The sequence below is a fragment of the Rhinoderma darwinii genome, assembly GCF_050947455.1.
Source record: "Rhinoderma darwinii isolate aRhiDar2 chromosome 1 unlocalized genomic scaffold, aRhiDar2.hap1 SUPER_1_unloc_8, whole genome shotgun sequence".
NCBI lineage: Eukaryota > Metazoa > Chordata > Amphibia > Anura > Rhinodermatidae > Rhinoderma > Rhinoderma darwinii.
The window spans coordinates 363,069-385,933 of record NW_027461672.1 but is presented as its reverse complement, the minus strand read 5'-3'; the positions used below and the strand labels follow the sequence as shown (position 1 = coordinate 385,933).

The following is a 22,865-nucleotide window of genomic DNA, read 5'->3' as shown; positions in this document are numbered from 1 at the left end:
TAAAAACCTTCAGTATTACAGGAAAAATGGATTAAAATGGAATTTCTGCAAAACAAAATGAAATTTGCAAATTTCCCTTCCACTTTGCTTTAATTCCTGTGAAACGCATAAAGGGTTAAGAAACTTTCTAAATGCTGTTTTGAATAATTTAAGGGGTGCAGTTTTTAAAATGGGGTGATTTGTGGGGGTTCCTAATATATAAGGCCCTCAAAGCCACTTCAGAACTGAACTGGTCCCTTAAAAAAATAGGCTTTTGAAATTTTCTTTTAAATTAGAGAAATTGCTGCTAAATTTATAAGCCTTGTAACGTCCTAGAAAAATAAAAGGATGTTCAAAAAATTCTGCCAATCTAAAGTACACATATGGGAAATGTTAGCTAGTCACTATTGTGTGGTATAACTATCTGTCTTACATGCAGATACATTTGAAATTAGAAGATGCTAATTTTTTGAAAATTTTCTCTAAATTTTGGTGTTTTTCACACAAAAATATTGAATATATCGACCAAATTTTTTCACTAACTTAAAGTACAATATAATAATAATAATAATCTTTATTTATATAGCGCCAACATATTACGCAGCACTTTACAATTTAGAGGGAACATGAAACAAACAATATCAGACATTACATAGTGACAAAGTTCATTTACAATTCAAACCTGGGGAGTGAGGACCCTGCTCGCAAGAGCTTACAATCTATGAGGACATAAGGGAGACACAAAGTGTAATAGTGTTTGTTCTGTACAATGGTCCGGCCATTTTTATACACATGCGGTGGTAACATAAAGCTGCATGAGCCGGTCACCAGCCAGTATCCGTGTATGACGGACATGAAGAGAAGGAGTGTGAGGGAATCTTATTCTGATGACTAATCTAAATGGAGGGCCATGGAAAGGAGTCAGATTAGGGAATGTTATAGGCCTGTCTAAATAGATGTGTTTTCAGGGCACGTTTAAAACTGTGGATATTGGGAATTAATCTGATTGTCTGGGGTAGCATATTCCAGAGGACGGGTGCAGCACGAGAGAAATCCTGGAGACGGTAGTGGGAGGTTCGGATTATGGAGGATTTTAATCTAAGGTCGTTGGCAGAACGTAGAGCCCGAGTAGGGTGGTAGACAGAGATGAGGGAGGAGATGTAAGGAGGTGCAGCACTGTGGAGAGCTTTGTGGGTGATTGTAATAAGTTTGAATTTTATTCGGAAGGGGATGGGCAACCAGTGCAGTGACTGGCACAGATTAGAGGCGTTGGTGTAGCGGTTGGTCATAAAGATGAGCCTGGCTGCTGCATTGAGGATAGATTGGAGAGGGGAGAGTTTAGTGAGGGGAAGACCGACTAGTAATGAGTTACAGTAGTCAAGACGAGAGTGAATCAGAGCAACAATGAGAGTTTTGGCAGTTTCCTCCGTAAGAAAAGAGCGGATTCTGGAGATGTTTTTGAGGTGAAAATGACAGGAGCGTGAAAGTGATTGTATGTGAGGAGTAAAGGAAAGATCTGAGTCAAAAATAACCCAGAGACAGCGGGCGTGCTGCTTAGGAGTTATGATAGTGCCACACACAGAGATGGAGACATCAGGTTTAGGGAGGTTAGTAGATGGTGGGAACACAAGGAGCTCAGTTTTAGAAAGATTCAGTTTCAGATAGAGAGAGGACATGATGTTAGAGACAGCGGACAGACAATCACTGGTGTTCTGTATTAGAGCAGGGGTGATGTCACGGAAAGAGGTATATAATTGGGTGTCATCAGCGTAGAGATGGTACTGGAAGCCAAATCTGCTGATGGTTTGTCCAATAGGAGCTGTGTAGAGAGAAAAGAGGAGCGGACCTAGGACTGATCCCTGAGGAACCCCGATATCAAGGGGAAGAGGAGAAGAAATGGAACCAGCAAATTACACACTGAATGAGCGGTCAGAGAGATAGGAGGAAAACCAAGAGAGAGCCGCGTCCTGGAGGCCAATAGAGTGGAGCATGTTAAGTAGGAGTTTGTGGTCTACAGTGTCAAAGGCTGCAGAGAGATCCAAAAGAATCAGGAGAGAGGATTTACCGTCCGATTTAGCCGCCAAGAGATCATTTGAGACCTTAGTAAGGGCAGTTTCTGTGGAGTGTAGAGTGCGGAAACCAGATTGTAAGGGGTCAAGAATGGAGTTAGCAGAGAGATAGCGGATAAGGCGAGAATAGACCAAGCGTTCCAGGAGTTCGGAGATGAAGGGCAGATTAGAGACTGGTCGGTAGTTGGCAGCGCTGGATGGGTCAAGTGTTGGTTTTTTCAATAATGGGTTTATAATGGCATGTTTAAAAGCGGAGGGAAAGATACCAGAGGAAAGAGAGAGGTTAAATATTTTAGTCAGGTGACTAGTGACAGCTGGGGAGAGGGACTGGAGGAGGTGTGAGGGGACAGGATCACTAGGGCAGGTAGTAGGACGAGAAGAGAGGAGCCTCGAGACTTCTTCTTCAGTTATTGGGTCAAATGCTGAGAGTGAAGAAGAGCGAGTGCGGGAGGGGAAGGGGATCGATGTTACTAGGGGACTGGGAGAGAATATTATGCCGGATGTTGTCAATTTTAACTTTAAAATAATTGGCCAGGTCTTCAGCACTGAGATCTGTGATTGGCGTCTGCACTTTAGGACTAAGGAGGGAGTGAAAAGTATCAAAGAGGCGTTTTGGATTATTAGATAGTGTGGAGATGAGAGAAGTGAAGTAGACTTGTTTGGCGCGGTGAAGGGCAGAGTTGTAAGTTTTGAGCATAAATTTGTAATGGAGGAAATCTGCATCCAAATGCGATTTTCTCCACAGTCGTTCGGCACATCTCAAGCACCGCTGAAGAAAGCGGGATTGAGGCGTGTGCCAGGGTTGTCGTCGTCGTCTTTGTCGGGTGGTTCGGAGTGTAGGTGGGGCTGCTTCATCCAATGCATTTTTGAGAGTGTTATTATAAAGTTTGGCAGCCAGATTGGGACAGGAGAGGGAAGAGATAGGGGACAATGAGGACTGTAGACTGTCTATGAGTTTCACAGTGTTAATGGCATGTAGATTTCTGTATGTCTGATACGTAGGGATGACCTGAGGAGGCAGAGAATATTTGATAGTAAAGGAGAGAAGATTGTGGTCAGAAAGCGGGAGAGGAGAGTTAATAAAGTCAGAAACTGAGCAGAGCCGGAAGAAGACCAGGTCAAGTGAATGCCCGTCTTCATGTGTAGGAGAGTTAGTAAGTTGTGACAGACCGAGGGACGAGGTTAAAGATAGAAACTGGGAGGCAGATGAGGAGATTGGGTTATCAATGGGGATGTTGAAGTCACCCATGATGAGAGTGGGTGTTTCAGAGGATAGAAATCACGAGAAAACAATCTCAGACTCGTTTCGATAGGTAAAAGCATTCCCAAAATATTTCCACATAAAGTAACACACGTCAGATTTAAAAAATGAGGCTGTGTCATATGGTCCAAAAGTGGCTGTGTCCTTAAGGGGTTAAATTAATCTCACAAAGTGAGACATCGGATTTTAAAATAATGGGTCTGTGTTTACAATGCCATAATTTGCTGAGTCACCAAGGGGTTATTGTCTGTCAATAACCTGGTGAGTTAAAAATATTTTTTTCCCCTCCTATAGCTTTTCCTACATTCCAAACAAGAATACAGGATTTTTTGATGCAATTTTTTTGATGAGTTGTAACATTTTATTTCCATGTAAAATAGTTTCCATATATAGAACATCAAAATGTCTTCTCCCCTCTGTGAGTTTTCTCATGTTTAACAAAACTTGGTTTATGTGCAAAACTTTTCCCACATTCTGAACATGAATACGGCTTCACTCCTGTGTGACTTCTCTCATGTTTAGCAAGACCTGATTTTAGTGCAAAACATTTCCCACATTTTGAACATGAAAATAGTTTATCTCCTGTGTGACTTCTCTCATGTATAACAAGGTATGATTTTTCTCTAAAACATTTCCCACATTCTGAACATGAATACGGCTTCACTCCTGTGTGAATTCTCTCATGTGCAACAAGATTTTGTTTACGTGCAAAACATTTCCCACATTCTGAACATGAATATGGCTTCTCTCCTGTGTGACTTCTCTCATGTTTAGCAAGACCTGATTTTAGTGCAAAACATTTCCCACATTTTGAACATGAAAATAGTTTATCTCCTGTGTGTCTTCTCTCATGTATAACAAGGTATGATTTTTCTCTAAAACATTTCCCACATTCTGAACATGAATATGGCTTCACTCCTGTGTGAATTCTCTCATGTTTAACAAGACTTGATTTTTGCGTAAAACATTTCCCACATTCTGAACATGAATATGGCTTCTCTCCCGTGTGAATTCTCTCATGTTCAGCAAGACCTGATTTTAGTGAAAAACATTTCCCACATTTTGAACATGAAAAAAATTTCTCTCCTGTGTGACTTCTCTCATGTATAACAAGGTATGATTTTTCTCTAAAACATTTCCCACATTCTGAACATGAATACGGCTTCACTCCTGTGTGAATTCTCTCATGTGTAACAAGATTTGATTTATGCGTAAAACATTTCCCACATTCTGAACATGAATATGGCTTCTCTCCCGTGTGAATTCTCTCATGTTCAGCAAGACCTGATTTTAGTACAAAACATTTCCCACATTCTGAACATGAATACAGCTTCACTCCTGTGTGAATTCTCTCATGTTTAACAAGACTTGATTTATCTGGAAGACATTTCCCACATTCTGAACATGAATACGGCTTCTCTCCTGCGTGACTTACCTTATGTTTAACAAGACTTGATTTGATTGTAAAACATTTCCCACATTCTGAACATGAATATGGTTTTACTCCTGTGTGAATTCTCTCATGTATAGTAAGATGTTCTTTAAGTCTAAAGCACTTCCCACATTCTGAACAAGAATACGGCTTCACTCCTGTGTGAATTCTCTCATGTATAACAAGGTATGATTTTTCTCGAAAACTTTTTCCACATTCTGAACATGAATACGGCTTTTCTCCTGTGTGAATTCTCTCATGTAGAGTAAGTTGTGATTTTTTTGTAAAATATTTTCCACATTCTGAACATGAATGTGAATTTACCCCTGTGTGAATTCTCTCATGTAACGTAAGATATGCTTGATCTCTATAGCACTTCCCACATTCTGAACATGAATACGGCTTTTCTCCCGTGTGATTTCTCATATGTGCAACAAGATTTGATTTTACTGTAAAACATTTCCCACATTCTGAACATGAATACGGCTTCTCTCCTGTGTGAATTCTTCTGTGCTTATAAAGACCTGAATTTTTTGTGAACGGTTTACCACATTGAAACCTTTTACCCCCTTCCTGAGCTGCACATGTGGTAACAATCTGTGATTGGTCAGGAGAAGGTTCCTCATGATTAGGGGAATTATATGATAGATCTTTACTGTGAAGTCCTGGATGTACATTAAGGGCAATGTGGTTTTCTCCTGAAGACTGTTGCTTGATATCTTCATCTTCTACTTCATAATTTATCAAAAACATTACGTTTCCCTCAGAGTTCTTACTGGCATCTTCTGTTAGGATTAAAAATTAATTTTGTGATTTTTAGATTTTTCAAACCACAAAGTAGACAACTTTATGACATATTAGGCTGCATGCAGGTTTTTTTTTTTTATATAGTCAATCAGAAGTGGATCCAGCAGGAAGGAAAGGTTTGAGCCATTCCTTTCAAAACCAGCACTGGATTTGGCTCAAAAAAATTCACCAAATACTGCCACAGAAATTGAATGCCTAATTCCAGCCTTATAAATCTTTCAAAAACACTTTAAATGGACAATAATTTTTAATGAAAAACTTGTGTTAATCTAATAGTATACCTGATATCTAGGAATTTTGCTACTTTCGCTCTTTAAAAAATGTCTGCATTATCCTTGCAAAGTCTGTATAAAGTAACTGCCACTAGGTGACTCCTTTTCTATAACTTGTTGTCGACCTGTGGTTGTTCTACAAATTCAGTCCCTAGTTACAGAGAACAGTAGACATGCAGAAAATGGGGATGCCTCTCTCTGCTAAAGCTCCCTGTACTCATAGCCTACCTGAACTCGCTCATGTATTCCTTGCAGTAGCGTCTTGCATCTGTCTGCTTTGTTAAAGATTTTTTCTGAATTTCCAGCATCTGACTCCGATGTGCACTTTGCCCTAGATATCTAATGTTTTCTGCAAGTATTTCTCAATAACTAAAAAGCTGCATGTACAGAGTTCTCACCCCACACTAAAAATTTGTCTTTTGCAGAGAATTGCAGGAAATCGTGGCATTATGCCTTGACTGTATAAAAATTGCGGCAAAATTGAACAGTTTTGCTTTTATTTGCAAGAATATTCAAAGCTCTGAAATGCAGGTACGATATAATAACATTGTCGGGTACTGAGGAGCATGACTATTTTGAGCTATTGGTGGCCTATCCTGAGGATAGGCCATCAATTTTTAAGGGCTGGAAGACCCTTTAACAAACCTCCCATTTCACTTTCTAAATTCATTATTACTTACCTGTGGTAACATCTTCTGGAATTTCCTCCTCCACTCCACTCTTATACGGTTGATCGCCAATCACCCATTCTTCTTCTGCATCACCCTCCGCTTTCATATTAGTCAGATCATTCCCCTGATTTCACATATGTAACAATTCAGTACAATACAGCAGAGAGTGCGAAGAATCTAACAGATCAACATAAGAAACCACCAAAATCTATGACCACATCTATGACCGCAGGACCAAAAAGGTCCACACACCCCTATATAGTTCTGGTATAGAACTCGGCTTCATCTACCTGATGATTCTCTGGGACATTGTGATTTTCCTCTGGACAATCCAGGGAATACAGAGGACAGGGACATCTCTCCTACTGGATCCATCTGTAGGAATCACAGTGACTAAATCCATGACTACTGTATATATATATATATATCAGACACTTCCCTCAACACTTCTATGCTTATTGATCAGAGCCGAAATGACAATGTTGTGCTTCTCACCAACTGCGCCGCGGTCCCAGTGCTTTGTAAACCGCAGGCCTATTGTATCATCCGCGATCGCAGACCTCAGATTTCTATAATCATGCAGATGTCTTCCTCCCCAGAGATGCCAGCACATGCGGCCGTCCTGTCCTGCAGTAACCACTGGGGTGTGCACAAGCTCATTTCTGGCCTTAATGGGCCAGAGAACACACATGTTTAAGATTGACTGATTGCTCCCATGGACTATAAGAAGGGCCCTGCCCATTCCTTCATTGCCTGAGCGTTGTTGTGTTACCCGTGTTAGTCTTTGCAAATGGTCCCTTAGTGTTTTCCAGTTCCCAGTTTTCCTGTTCATGCTACCTGTATCCCGTGCTACCTTGTTCCTGTGCCGTAGAAAGTTGGAGTCGTGTTGTGTCGTATACTACGCCTGCTGTATTTCGCCACGCCTGGTATCTTCCTGCTGCCAAGGTCCCATCAGAGCTTGCCATCGCTACTGTCTGTATTGCCACAGGTACCCTTATTCGAACAATTGACTTTGCCTTGGTATCCTGTTTGGCCAGCTGCTATCCCGCTACGGCAGGACGGCCCAGTGGGTCCAAACCCATCATGACAGTAAGCTCAGGCGATGGACCCGCTGGTCAACCCAAGACCATGACGTCACAAGTGATGTGAGCGGATATGCTAGACCTCCGGTCTCGACAGGACCAACTCCTCCTGGCGTTGAACATTATTGCACATCGGCTGGATGTGCAAGCTGCAGTTTCCCCAGCACCTGCTCCTATTGCCTCTGCTGTTCCTCCTACTACACCTCCGGGCAGTACTGACCCTCCAACTACATGCCCCAGTTGTGGAATGGAATTCTGGAGAGGTTCTCCAGTGGGGTCCAAGTGCCTGAACCGCTGCCTGGGGCACATCCATCTGGCCCAGCCTCCCCAGCCTCAGTCATTGGCAGGATTGCCTGCTCACTATTCAGTTTGCGGATGTTTTTAGAAAGAAGGAGGCGGAGACGCTGCCCCCACACCGGGTGTATGGTTGCCCAATTGAACTGGTTCCTGACACATCCCTTCCCCGCGGAAGGGTATACCCTCTTTCCTTGCCAGTCAGTCTATGTCCGCCTATATTAAGTAGAATTTGGAGAGGGGCTTCATACGAAAATCCTTCTCCCCAGCGGGTTCTTCTTTATCAAAAAGGATGGATCTCTTCGACCCTGCATCGACTACCGGGGTCTCAACCAGATCAAAATAGATATCCATTGCCACTGATTTCTGAGCTTTTTGACCGCATACGAGGAGCCAAGATTTTTTCTAAACTAGACCTGCGTGGGGCTTACAACCTAGTCCGGATTCGCCATGGTGACGAATGGAAGACAGCATTTAACACCAGAGACGGGCACTATGAATACCTGGTGATGGCCTTCGGTCTGTGTAACGCTCCCATGGTCTTCCAAGAATTTGTTAATGACATCTTCCGTGACCTCCTCTATGTCTGTGTTGTGGTCTATCTTGATGACATCTTACATTTTTATCCAGACCCGACGACTCATCAGAGACATGTCCGTCAAGTTTTGCTGAGATCAAGGGAGAATCACCTGTATGCCAAGTTGGAGAAGTGCGTGTTTGAGAGAAATGCTCTACCCTTCCTGGGCTACATCATCTCGGATAAAGGCCTCAAGATGGATCCTGAGAAGGTAAAGGCCGTCCTGGAATGACCACATCCTCAAGGCTTAAGGTCCATGCAGCGTTTCCTGGGATTCGCCAATTTCTACCTGCAGTTCATCCCAAACATCTCACTGGCAGCTCCCATTTCCACCCTCACCAGAAAAAGGCATGAACGCCAAGGCGTGGACTCCAGTAGCGGAATCCGCATTTAATAGCCTGAAGAGTGCCTTCACGTCAGCCTCTACCTTCCATCATCCTGATGTATCTCGACAGTTTTGTTACTCTAAACTTTCTCTTCTGCAGAGCGCAACTACTCGATTGGGGATTGGGAGTTACTGCCCATCAAATTGGCCCTGGAGGAGTGGAGACATCTACTAGAGGGCGCAGTCCATCCCATCCTGATATTTACTGACCACAAGAACCTCACCTATTTCCAGACGGCCCAACGAGTGAACCCCCGTCAAACCAGGTGGTCGCTGTTCTTTGCCAGGTTCCAGTTTAAGCTCCAGTATCGCCCTGCCGATAAGAATGTGAGGGCCGATGCCTTGTCCAGGTCATTCGAGATAGAGGACAACATGGAGTCTCCACAAAACATCATTGATCGGTCCTGCATTATCTCTGTCAATCCTTTGCAAGTAAGAGACAACCCTCCGGGGAGGAGTTTTGAGCGCTTGGCAGACAGAAGAAGAATCCTTCGCTGGGGACACAGTTCTAGACTGGCGGGTCACGTGGGTGTCCGTAAAACCCAAGACCTGATTGCCAGTCATTTCTGGTGGCCCACGCTGCCCAAAGACATCATGGACTTTGTCTCATCCTGCACGGTGCGCGCGGCTAACAAGGTTGCTCACTCCAAGCCTGCTGGCCTGCTCCAGCCGCTGCCTGTGCCCAATGCTCCCTGGCAGCATATAGCAATGGACTTTGTTACGGACCTGCCTCCCTCTACTGGATGCAGTGCGGTCAGGGTGGTTGTGGACCGCACTGCATTTCGTTCCGCTGACCGGTATACCTTCTGCCTTTCGACTGGTGACGTCTTCATCCAACACATCTTCCACCTGCATGGCTTACCTCTGCATATCGTGTCGGATCGGGGGCTTCAGTTCACCTCGAAATTTTGCAGAACCCTCTGCAAACTCCTTGATGTAAAGTTGAACTTTTCCTCAGCCTACGATGCCCAGTCCAATGGCCAAGTCGAGAGGATCAAACCAAATCATGGAGAACTATCTACGACACTTCATCTCCAGGCAGCATGATGACTGGGTGCAGCTTCTTCCTTGGGCCGAGTTCTCCTATAACAACCACACAAGTGAGTCTACCGCTTCTACACCGTTCTTTAATGTCTACAGTCAACATCCACAAATTCCTCTCCCTGTGTCAGCTACGTTCCAGGTGCCTACAGCTGACTCTGCATTCAGGGACTTCCTAAAAATCTGTCAGCAAACCTGATCCTTTACTCTGCTGGCGGTCAGCCGCATGAAGCGAAAGGCAGACACAAGGAGAAGAGAGCCTCCCCAATTTCTTCTGGGTACCAAGGTCTGGCTGTCCACATGCAATATCCGGCTGAGGGTGTCGTCGTGCAAATTCGCTCCCAGGTTCCTCGGACCCTTTGAGATCTTCCAGCGGATCAACCCGGTCTCTTATAAGTTTGGCTGTCCGATATCCTACCCTCAGAATCCCCAACTCCTTTCACGTGTCTCTTCTGAAGCCTGTGGTCCTGAACCGCTACTCTAAGACTCTTAGCCCTGCAGTTGCCCCCAGCGGTTCTGCCGATGTATTTCAGGTAAAGGAGATCTTGGACTTCAAGAGGAAAAGCTTTTTACTTGGTGTATTTGAAGGGGTTTGGTCCAGAAGAGAGGTCCTGGGAGTCAGAGGAGAACCGAAACGTCTTCCCTCATTAAGAAGTTCCTCTCTCATTCTGGCCCCAAGAAGAGGGGGCATACTGTAATGTCCGCGGTCGCAGACTCCTATCATCCTGCAGATGTCTTCCTCCCTAGAGATGCCAGCACATGCGGCCATCCTGTCCTGCAGTGACCACTGGGGTGCGCACTCGATCTAATTCCCGGCCTTAATGGGCCAGAGCACACACGTTTTAGATTGACTGATTGCTCCCATGATCACCCTGGATTAGAAGAAGGGCCCTGCCCCTTCCTTCATTGCCTGAGCTTTGTTGTGTTACCCCTGTTAGACGGCCTTCTACTCCACCATAGTTTTCAATTGCATTTGTCTCCTAAGGATGTGAATACACCTGAAATCGCCAGCACACATGGGTCCTATTATTAGAGCCCCGTGCCAACCAAAAGAGTACCAGATTGTTGACCAGGAACAATACTCCCTGCTTATATGGGAAGTCAAAATTTACGAGAGGGAACCCACGGTCAGACAAAAGTACCTGTAAGGAAAACAACTACTCCAAGATTTCTCTCTACAAGGGATGGAAAACCACTGAGGTGTTATAGTTATATACCTCCAAGTTTAATTTCCCTGGTGCTGTTATGGCGAATGGGAAAAAAAATAATATTTATGAATACATTTACCAGTAATTGGTTTTCTGTGAGTCTATGAGAAGAACTACACTGTCCTCCTCCATATATACACTGATCATCCATAACATTAAAACCACAGACAGGTGAAGTGAAGAACATTGATGATCTCGTGACAGTGGCGCCTGACAAAGGGGGGATATTAGACAGGAAGTGAATAGTCAGTTCATTAAGTTAATGTGTTTGAAACATGGAGAAGTATAAAATTACAAAGGACAAATTGGTCAGAGTATCCCCAAAAACTGCCAGTCTTGTGGGGTGTTTCTGGTATGTAAACGTTCTTACCTACCAAAAGTGCTCCAAAGAAGGACAACCGATGTACCGGCAACAGGGTGATTGGAGGTCAAGACTCAATGTGCGTGAGGAGCTCATCTAGTCCCAACCCACGGAAGGGTTACGTACGACAAATTACTGTAAGGCCTCGTTTACACGAGCGTGATATACATCCGTGCGACGCGCGTGCTATTCACGCGTGTCGTACGGACCTATATAAAAGTCTATGGGGGCATGCAGACAGTCCGTGAGTTTTGCTCAGCGTGAGTCCGCTGAAAAAAAACTCACGACATGTCCTAAATTTGTGCGCTGTTCGCGCATCACGCACCCATTGAAGGCAATGGGTGCATGAAAATCACGCGCACCACACGGAAGCACTTCCGTGGGATGCGCGTGATTCGCGCAACAGTAGTCAAAAGTATGTTTGCAAACAGAAAACACCACGTGCTTTTCTGTTGACAAACATCCAAGCGGAGTGTCATCATGATGGCGGCTGCGCGAAAATCACGCAGCCGCGCATCATACAGGGCTGACACACGGAGCTGGTAAGTGCCTTTTGTGCACGCAAAACGCCGAATTTTTTGCGTGCGCAAAACACACACGCTCGTGTAAACCAGGCCTAAAAGTCACTGCTGGCTATAATAGTAAGGTGTCTGTACACGCAGATCATCACAGCTTACTGCTTATGGGCTGTGTAGCCGCAGACCAGTCAGGGCGCCCATGCTGACCCCTGTCCACCACCAAAAGTGGCTACAATAGGCAGCATCAGAACTGGGCAATAAAACGTGACGTGGTCCGATAAATCCTGTTTTCTTTTACATCATGTGGACGTCCGGGTTATGTCACTTACCTGTGGAAGAGATGGCAGCAGGATGCATTATGGGAAGAGAAGCCGGCAGAGGCAGTGTGATGATCTGGGCAATGTTCTGTTGGTCCCGGAATTCATGTAAATGTGACACGTACCACCTACCTAAATATTGTTGCAGACAAGTAACCGTTATGGCAGCGGTATCCCTAACGGCAGTGCCCTCTTTCAGGAGGATAATGCCCCCTGACAAAATGCAAATATTGATCAGGAATGGTTCAAGGAGTTGACTTGGCTCCAAATACCCCAGATCTCAATCCGATCGATTATCTGTGGGATGGTCTGGAGAACAAGTCCGATTCATGGTGCCCGCACCTCACAATTTACAGGACTTGAAAGATCTGCTGCTAACGTCTTGTGCCAGATCTCATGGAGATGTCACGTCTCCATGGGTCAGAGCTGTTTTGGCAGCCTGAGGGCGACCTACACAATCTTAGGCAGGTGGTTTTAATGTTATGGCTGATCAGGCTAGACACAGAGAGACATTTTACATAGTTACATAGTTAGTGGGTTAAACAAGGTCTAATTCCATCAAGTTTAAACTTTTTAGACTTACAAACCCCAATTCATCCAGAGGAAGACAAAAAATACTTTATAGAGGACTTGTCGGCTCTCCTCACACGTCTATTTTAGTGCATAATTGTATTCCCCGTGAATCAACAATTCTGGAGCATTTTTTCTCAGAACTCTGCACCATGCTGTTCCTCTGTTATTCCTACTGGAAATGTAAGATTAAATTCAGAAAAGGGTGTTACCATTCCCTTTGGGAAATAGTCGTGTCACTACACCTTCTGATATTGTCAGCACTGATTGGACATGGTCAGACTATATGGACACGCCCCCAGATGGTAACACACTAGATGTCAAATCATTCATACATTTCTAGGAGGAATAACAGAGGAACAGCACAATAAAAAGTTCTAAGAAAAGGTGATGTATAATTATTAAATTATGGGATATGCAAGTATTTAATTTACACAACGAATCCCAGTAGATCCAGAGGAAGGTAAAAAACAATCTTTACACGACAAAGACCCAATTCCACATAAAGTAGAAAATACCTCCCTGCCCCGGCTGACAATCGAACAGATCCCTATTCTACATTTCTACCACTGACCCTGTGTATTGTGTCTTACAAAGAAGATATTCAACCCTTTGTTATATCTGGACATGATTGTCATGTCTGCTGTTCCCACATCAGTCGCAGATCAGTCGCTGGTTATATAAGACTATGTTCACACATGGAAAAATGGTGGCAGAAATTTCTGTGATTGTCCAACTCATCTGATTGTGGTTAGTAAAAATTCATGTACCTGCTGCAGAAAGAACATTCAGTTATATAGAAACTTCTACTACAAATCTGTGACTATTCCCTAGTGCAGCCCTGCAGCAAAGCAAGGAACGTGTGATCGGAGATCAGGAATCACATGTCTGTGTATACTGGACATGATGAAATTAACACTTCAACAAAAAAATTAATAATATATAAATTATATATCTATATCTCACCTTGTGATGTGCGCGGCCGGTAGTCCTCCATCATGACCTCCTCGTACAGATCCTTGTGTCCTTCTAGATACTCCCACTCCTCCATGGAGAAATAGACAGTGACATCCTGACACCTTATAGGAACCTGACACACACAATGATAGTCATTACCCAGACACCTACAGTGCTGTTACTGTAGAATTTTCCAGCATTCCCAGCAGTGTCACCTCTCCAGTCAGCAGCTCCGTCATCTTGTAGATCAGTTCTAAGATCTTCTTCTCATGTATCCGGGAGTGAGGGGGAGGCTCTGTGATGGGGCTCCGACTACTGCTCCATCCTTCTGGCTCATGGATGATGGGAGTCGTACAGTCACCCGATGTCTTCTTCACTATTGTGTACTCCTGTGTATGGAGAGAGACACTTAGAGAACTGAACACAGTATTCCCCCCTCAGTAGAAAGAGGGAGATTGTGACCCCGCTGTATAGACCTCTATCGACCCCACATCTGTAATACTGGAGACCTCACATACAAAAAGACATTGAGAAAATAGAACGAGGCCAAAAGTTAATAATATTGGGGGGACTAGATGGACCATGTGCTCTCCTCCTGCCGTCATCTTGTATGTTTCTATATAGTCATCCTGATCCTCCTGGTTCCTTGTCATTCTCATTACTCTACAACATTACTATTGCTGCATTGGTGAATGACACATAACTGACCATATTGGTGGCTGATCTTCAGCTTTTCTGCTGGTGGCTTCTTGCCGTCACTTGGAAGGTCTGGACGCTGTTATACAGGACACTGGATTCTTCCTATTATGTATTGTCCCTTCCCTATGTGTGACTTGTTCTATAATGTAGAAAAGTTTACCTCTCCGCTCAACAGGTAGATGATCTCCAAGGTGAAGTCTAATATTCTTCTGCTCATCTCATTCCTGTCCTTATCCATCCTTGGTGGGTCATTCAGGAGAAGGAACGTTGTGGAGCAGAAGATGAGATAACTGGAGGATCTAGTACTGCAGACGTCTTTATGAAGAAAGGAGAAGATGGAGATCATACAGGGGACAACATCATGTGTGACATACAGAACCTCACTTATTGATCTTTGAGAGAAATATTTTCTCAAAGCAGTCACCACATATATATACGGCGCACGTTGGATGGGGGAAAACGAGCGAATGTGTCGGTTGTGTGTTGCAGCTAACACTTCAGGGTAACGAGAGGGATCTCAAAAGCGAACGCGGCATTTAAATTACTAGAAACAGGGGGTGGCCCCCTGTTACGTTCCAATGGCCCCCCACACGACGCGATCAGGGGGCACCGTTGGATAGCATGGCAGCCTGAGGGCTTGATGAAGGTCCCCAGGTCCGCTATCATATCGTGCAAGAGATCCAACGATCGCTGGTTAAAGTCTCCTAGGGGGACGAGTAAAAAAAAAAAGTGAAAAACAGTAAAATAAATAAAAAAGTTAAAAAAAAAAAGCCAGTTTTCCCATTTTCCCTCAAGCACAATGTAACAAAAAAACAAAACAAATTAACATGACTGGTATCAACGCGTCCGTAGAAGCCTGGACTATTACAATATATCATTATTTAGTCCGCACCGTGAACGCTGTAAAAAATTTAAACCATCAGAATTGCTATTTTTTGGTCACTTTATCAACAGCAAAAATCAGAAAAAAAAATATAGCTCGCCCAGCAAAAAAAAAAAAAAGCCCTCATATCGCTCAGTCAACAGAAAAAGAAAAAACTTATGGCTCTCAGAATGTGGTGGCAAAACTCCCATTTTATTTTTAACAATCAATTTTTTTTTCTTGTAAAAGTAGCAAAACATAATAAAAACCTAAATAAATTTGGTACCGCTGTAATCGTATTGACGCGCAGAAGAAAGTTAACATGCCGTTTTTACAACACGCTGAACACGTAACGACTAAACTCCCCAAAAGATTAAGGAATCGCTGTTTTTTTCCTATTCCATCTCACAAATAGTTTTTTTCTACTTTCCCACTACATTATACGGCAATTTTGATGGAAAAATAAAAGAGTTATGGCTTTTGGAAGGCGAGGAAGGGGCGACGAAAGTTAAAATCCGAAAAATGGCTGCGGCGGGAAAGGGTTAAAAGGGTATTCCCAACACGAACATTTCTTCCCAGGATATGCCAGAAACGTCGGATAGATGCGGCTCCACCTCTGGCCATGCTCGGCTGTTTCTGGAACTCCTATACAAGTCAATGAAGAGAGTCGTGAACAGGTGAGAAGAGTAAAATGAAGACATCCCCCCCCCCCCCCAGGCGATGAAGACCTGACTCCTGACACATGGTGGATACTGGGGAGACTTTGCTGACATCTCACAAGACGTGATGCACACTATGCAGCCAGTGTTTGATATAAACTGTGAGGTTCTGCAGCAGCTGAGGTGACATTATATATAAATGCGACATACAGTGTGATTTCTTATCATCATGTTATAGCGCAGGTGGAGCGGAGCAGAGTGATACATTGTTTTGTGGGATAAGATTCTGTATAAACTTGTATTTTACTAATTTAACCCCTTCCTGCACAGAACATTTACTGCTCAGGAGTTGTTCACAGGCTATAGGGAAGTCCGGACACCTGCTGCAAAGGCTGGAGATCTGAGAGAACCATGATTATAACTGTTTCACCCCTTCGATGCTGCGGTCAATAGTGACTGAGGCATCTAAGTGTTTTGGGGGGGGCTCCTCTGTAAGTTCATCCTCGCCTCGAGATTGTGGACTAATGATGAGTTGTAAATTCCAATTGTGTAGAGAGGAAAAAATAACTTCACTTACAAAATGTTTTATTATGGATTTTTTTTTAAACTATAAATAATTGTTATCACCCCAAAAATAATGACCGGACATATGAATTACAATGTTTTACGACTTCTTTCAGCGTGAAGTTTAAGGAGTTTAGAAACATTATTGTAAAGTGTCTTCCCATTTGCGGTCAGGACTGGATGACATTATTCGGGATGGTGTAAGAGTTATTGCAGAGAGACCCCAACACGAGGACAACGTCTCCCCCGAGTTTATGTGAGAGTGAAATACGGAGTCAGACTTGTCTCACCACTGAAGGTTATTTCCACCGTGGTCATAAAAAGCCGATCCTGGAATTACAACAAAGCTACAAATAGTTCTTCATCTTGTACAGATAACGGGGTCACTAGTAAGACAGATATAGATTATAACACATCACGTCATTTATCTCATCCGCTCTATACCAATGTCAGGTTCAATATGTCGGTTGTACAACATTCATGGTGCGAATACATAAACCTCTTCTAGACCGTACAAAGAAAGTCACCAGTAATCCATCAGTCATGTCCAAACACGGCCATCCCCATGACAACACTGAATGTCATGGTGCGGGAGAGAAGTATGGGGAAGGTTTACAGAATGGGCGATTTTACCAAAAAAACAAATCTAGATTATTTTCAACCCTATAGACGATTTTTGATTTTAATCTCGATTTTATTATTTTTAGGAGTAATTAACCCCTTAGTGACCAGCCTATTTTTTGCCTTCATTACCAAGCTAGTTTTTACGTTTTTAAACCGTCTCATTCAATGAGATATAACTTTTTTATTTTTGCGTCGACATAGCTGTGTAAGATCTTGTTTTTTGCGGGACAAGTTGCATTTTTTAATAGCACCATTTTGGGTTACATATAATTTATTAACGTTTATTAATATTTTTTAAGGGGGGACGAAAAATCAACAGCAATTTCGCCACTCTTTTTTGTGTCCTAAATTTACACCGTTTACCGTATCGTATAAATAACACAATAACTTTATTCAGCGGGTTGTTACGATTGCAACGATACCAAATTTATATACAATCGAAGAAAGGAACTGCAGCACTCAAGTTAATCTAATGAAGTGTATTTGATTTATTCACCAATTATTAAAAACACTTGCAACGTTTCAACCCATGAATCGGTCTTTATCAAGCGCACCAAATGTATCGTTTTCTTATGTTTTACTACTTTTACACAGTAAAAACCCTTTTTTTTTTTCAAAATGATTTGTTTTTGTGTCTCCATATTTAAAGAGCCATAACTTTTTATATTTTTGTGTTGATGCAGTTGTATGAGGGCTTTTTTTTTTGCGGGACAACTTGTATTTTTTATAGGTACCATTTTGGAGTACACGCAACTTTTTGATCACTTTTTATTAGATATTTTTTAAGGCAGGTTTCACAGAAAACAGCAATTTTTGCATTCTTTGTTATTTTATTTTTTACGGCGTTCGCCGAGCGGGTTAAATAATGTAATAACTTTATAGTTGGGGTCGTTACGGATCTGGCAAAACCAAATATGTGTAACTTTTTTTTGTAACCCCTTAACGCCCTATGACGTACTATTACGTCACGGGCGGTGGACTGTTAACGCGAACTGACGTACTATTACTTCATCACGTTAACAGGTTACTGTGTCTGCAGACACAGTTTTAAAGCAGTGACAGCTTAACGATACCACTGCTTCAAGGCCAGGACCAGAGCTAGCCTCCGATCCGCCGATTAACACCTTAGATGCAGCCCTCAAAACCGAGCGCTGCATCTATGGTGTTTACAAGCAGATCGGAACTCTGCAATGAAATTGCGGGGTTTCCGATGACTGCTCCGGCAGACCGGAAGCCTAGCAATGGCCTCCTGTCTGCCTAGAACAGACGCATGCTAGGTCCCGCCCAGAGGCGGGGCCTAAAAGTCTTCCGGCCGCAGTAACAAAATGGTGCAGGCTCAGAAGCTGAGCCTGCGACATCAGCCGCTGGTGTCAGCTGTATGTTACAGCTGACAACATGCTGTAACGGCAGGGAACGGAGCTAGCTCCGATCTCTGCCATTAACCACTTATATGCCACGATCAAAAGCGATCGCGGCATCTTAGTGGTTTGTAGAGATCGGCATCAACACGACGTGATCGTGACAAAGCCGATCCTTGCTATGGCAACCGGAGGCCTAATAATGGCGTCCTGGTCTGCCACGTACAATAGCCCATTAGGCCCCGCCACAGACGGGACCTAATAGGCTTGCTGTCAGAGAATGACTGACAGATCTAATGCATTGCACTACGTGGGTAGTGCAATGCATTAGAGTAAAGATCAGAGGTGCAGGCCCTCAAGTCCTTTAGTGGGACAAAAAACAAAAGTTGAAAAAAGTTGAATAGAAGTGTAAAAACAAAAGTCTCAAGTTAATAAAAACAAACACTGACTTTTTTCCTATAATAAGCCTTTTATTATAGGAAAAATATGAAAACGTTAAAAAAAAAGTACACATATGTGGTATCACCGTGTCTGTAACGACCCAATCTATAAAACTGTAATGTTATTTTTCCCGCAAGGTGAACACCACAAAAAAAAAACAATAAAACAACAATGCCATGATCATAATGTCCCATATACCCCCAAAACAGTAGCAATAAAAACTACAACCCGTCCCGCAATAAACAAGCCCTTACACAGCTTTTTTGACTGAAAAATAAAAAAGTTCTGGCTTTCCGAATATGGCGACACAAAATGTGAAGAGTGTCCAAAGCGAATAAGATCGGGCACCATTTATCAGTGCGAAACTGGCCACATATCTCTGAAATATTATTTATTTACCTAATTATTATACCCCCTTATTATACCCTGATGTTCTCAGCAGATTACATATGCCCCCACATTATAAACTAAAATACCAGCAAAACCCCTAAACAGAACTACCAAGCAAAATCTGCGCTCCAAAAGCCAAATGGCGCTCCCTCTCTTCTGAACCCTACAGAGTGCACAAACAGCAGTTTACGTCCACATATTGTGCACTAAAATGGCATATCGGCGGAAAATGTAAATTTTCACTTTGCACCATCCGCTACGCATTAATTATTAATGGAAGAACACCTGTGGGGGCAAAATGCTCACTACACCCCTTAAAATGCCTCAAGGGGTGTCGATTCCAAAATGGGGGTCACTACTTGGGGGTTTGTTTTACTATTTGACCTCGGAGACCTGCAATTGTGGTCCAATGCTGTGAAAATCACCAAAATAGACCTCAAATGCGCATGTTGCTCTTCACTTCTGAGCTCTGTAAAATGTCCAGGCAAATGTTAAATGCCTTGAGTGGTGTAGTTTCCAAAATGGGGTCACTTCTTGGGGGCTTCTACTGTACTCTGGTACCTTAGAGTTTTGCAAATGCAACATGGCACCCAGAAACCAATCCAGCAAAATCTGCATGCCAAATAGCGCTACTGCCTTTCGGAGCCCTGTCGTTTGTCCAAGCAGCAGTTTATGACCACATGTGGGGTAATTACGTACTCTGGAGAAATTGCTTTACAAATGTTGGGGTGCTTTTTCTCCTTTTATCCCTGAGTAAATAAAAATATTCAACTTTTTAGTGAAAAAAATGCTGATATTAATATTTACGGCCTAATTCCAATAAATTCTGCAAAAGACCAATGCTTACTATACCCCTAGAAAGATTCCTTAAGGGGTGTAGTTTCCCAAAAGGGGTCACTTTTGGGGATTTCCTACTATTTTAGTCCTGCAGGCACTTTGCAAACGTGACAGGTCACCCGAAAACCATTTGAGCTCCAAATGGTGATCCTTCCCTTTTGACCCCTGCCGTGTGTTCCCTTTTTGACCCCTGCCTGCCAGAGTTTATGACCACTTATGGGGTATTGCCGTAATCGAGAGAAATTGGTTTTCAAATGTTGGGCTGCTTTTTCTCCTTTATGCCTTGTAAAAATTGAAAATGTCAACTTTTTATTAGAAAAAAATTTGATTTTCATTTTCGCAGCCTAATTCCACTAAAGTCAGCAGAAAACCTGTGGGGTCAAAATGCTCACTATACACCTCGATAAATTCCTTGAAGGGTGTAGTTTCCCAAATAGGGTCACTTTTGGGGGGTTTCCACTGATTTCATCCCTCAGGAACTTTGCTAATGTGACATGGCACCCAAAAAATCATTGCAGCAAAGCTTGAGCTCAAAAAGCCAAATGGTGCTCCTTCCTTTCTAATCGCTGCCGTGTGTCCAAACAGCAGTTTATCACCACATATGGGGTATTTCCATAATCGGGAAAAATTGCTTTTCAAATGTTGGGTAGTTTTTTTCTCCTTTATGCCTTGTAAAAATTTAAAATTTCTACGATATATTCAAGATAATGTATATTTTAATTTTCACGGCTTCAGTCCACTAAATTCAGTAAAAACACTGTAGGGTCTAAATGTTCACTATACCCCTTGATAAATTCCTTGAGGGGTGTAGTTTGCGAAATGGTGTATTTTTGGGGTGTTTTCACTGTTTTGGTATCACAAGACCTCTTCCAACGGATATGGTGCAAAAATATATTTGAGTAAAAAGAAGGCCCCAAAATCCTCTAGGTGCTCCTTTGCTTCGGAGGTCTGTATTTCAGCGAATTGGGACACTAGGGCCACATGTGGGATATTTCTAAAAACTGCAGAATGTGGGCAATAAATATTAAGCTGTGTTTCTCTGGTAAAACCTTCTGTGTTACAGGAAAAAAGGATTAAAAATGTTAAAAAAAATTACATTTGTACATTTCATCCCTACTTTGCGGCAATTTTTGTGAAACGCCGAAAGGGTTAATAAACTTCCTAAATGCTGTTCTAAATACTTTGAGGGGTTCAGTTTTTAAAATGGGGGTGATTTATGGGGATTTGCATTGTATGGGCACCTCAAAACCACTACACAACTGAACTCATCCCTGTAAAAACAGTCTTTTGACATTTTCTTGAAATTGTGAGAAATTTCTGCTAAAGTTCTAAGCCTAAGGATGTTCAAAAAATGATGCCAATCTAAAGTAGACATATGGGAAATGTTAATTAGCATTTAATTTGTGCGATATTACGATCTCTCTGAGGGTATGTTCACACGCAGTGACCAAAAACGTCTGAAAATACGGAGCTGTTTTCAGGGGAAAACAGCTCCTGATTTTCAGACGTTTTTGTAGCAACTCGCGTTTTTCGCTGCGTATTTTACAGACGTTATTGGAGCAGTTTTTCAATGGAGTCAATGAAAAACCGCTCCAAAAACGTCAAAGAAGTGTCCTGCACTTCTTTTTCGCGGGCGTCTTTTTACGCGCCGTATTTTGACAGCGACGAGTACAATTACACCCCGTGGGAACAGAACACCGTAAAACCCATTGAAAGCAATGGGCAGATGTTTGTTGGCGTAATGAAGCCGTTTTTTCAGGCGTAATTCGAGGCGTAAAACGCCCGAATTACGTCTAAAAACACGGCATGTGAACATACCCTTACAAGCAGATACATTTAAATTGAGAAAAATGCTAATTTTTGGTGTTTTTCACAATAGAATACAGAATGTATAAACAAAATATTACCACCAACTTAAAGTATAATGTGTCACGAGAAAACAATCTCAGAATCGCTTAGATAGATATAAGCATTCCAGAGTTATTAGCACAAAGTGACACTTCAGGTTTTAAAAATGGGGCTTTGTCCTGAACGTGCCAACTAGTCCATGTCCTTAAGGGGTTAATAATAAAGCATTTTGTAAGGGGAAAAAAAGTGGATTTTTCATTTTTTTTCACTTTGTATTTTTATTTATTTAATATAACATTTATTAAACGTATTTTTCGTTTTTTACTAGTCCCATTAGGGAACTTCACTATGCGATCATCCGATCGCTTTTATAATACACTGCAATACTTCTGTATTGCAGCGTATTCCTACCTGTCCGTGTAAAACGGACAGCTATCTGTTAGGCCATGCTTCTGGCATGGCCTAGCAGGCATTAACTACAGGCAGACCTGGGGGCCTTTATAGGCCCCTGGCTGCCATAGAAGACATAGGGACCCTTTGATCTTATCACGGGGTGCTGGTGGGATGAGAGAGGGAGCTCCCTCCCTCCAATACCACTCAGATGAGACGATCGCTATTGTGCGCCGCATCTGCGGGGTTAAACAGGTGAGATGGATACTTAATTCTATATCGCCCGTTCGAGCAGGTCTGCTCCCAGCCCTCAGTTACCAGAGGTAGCTGGGGTCAGGGAGATTTAACTGCTCATCTCGGCGTTTATTCCTATGCAGCACCGTAAAAAGGCA

The 22,865-nt window shown here is 42.8% G+C and overlaps 1 protein-coding gene across 1 annotated transcript in view; it reads right to left on the bottom strand.

The window, feature by feature from the left end:
* Window positions 1–669: 669 nt before the first annotated feature.
* The window catches only part of LOC142674685 (uncharacterized), a 57,292-nt gene continuing 35,096 nt past the window's right edge, over window positions 670–22,865 (bottom strand). Inside the window, exons 7-10 of the mRNA XM_075847203.1 lie at window positions 14,661–14,815; window positions 14,017–14,190; window positions 13,811–13,934; window positions 670–5,526 (exon numbers count right to left, since the gene is read on the bottom strand). Coding sequence (XP_075703318.1) covers window positions 3,707–5,526; window positions 13,811–13,934; window positions 14,017–14,190; window positions 14,661–14,815 — 2,273 coding nt within the window. The 3' untranslated portion in view covers window positions 670–3,706. The remainder of the gene's footprint in view (window positions 5,527–13,810; window positions 13,935–14,016; window positions 14,191–14,660; window positions 14,816–22,865) is intronic.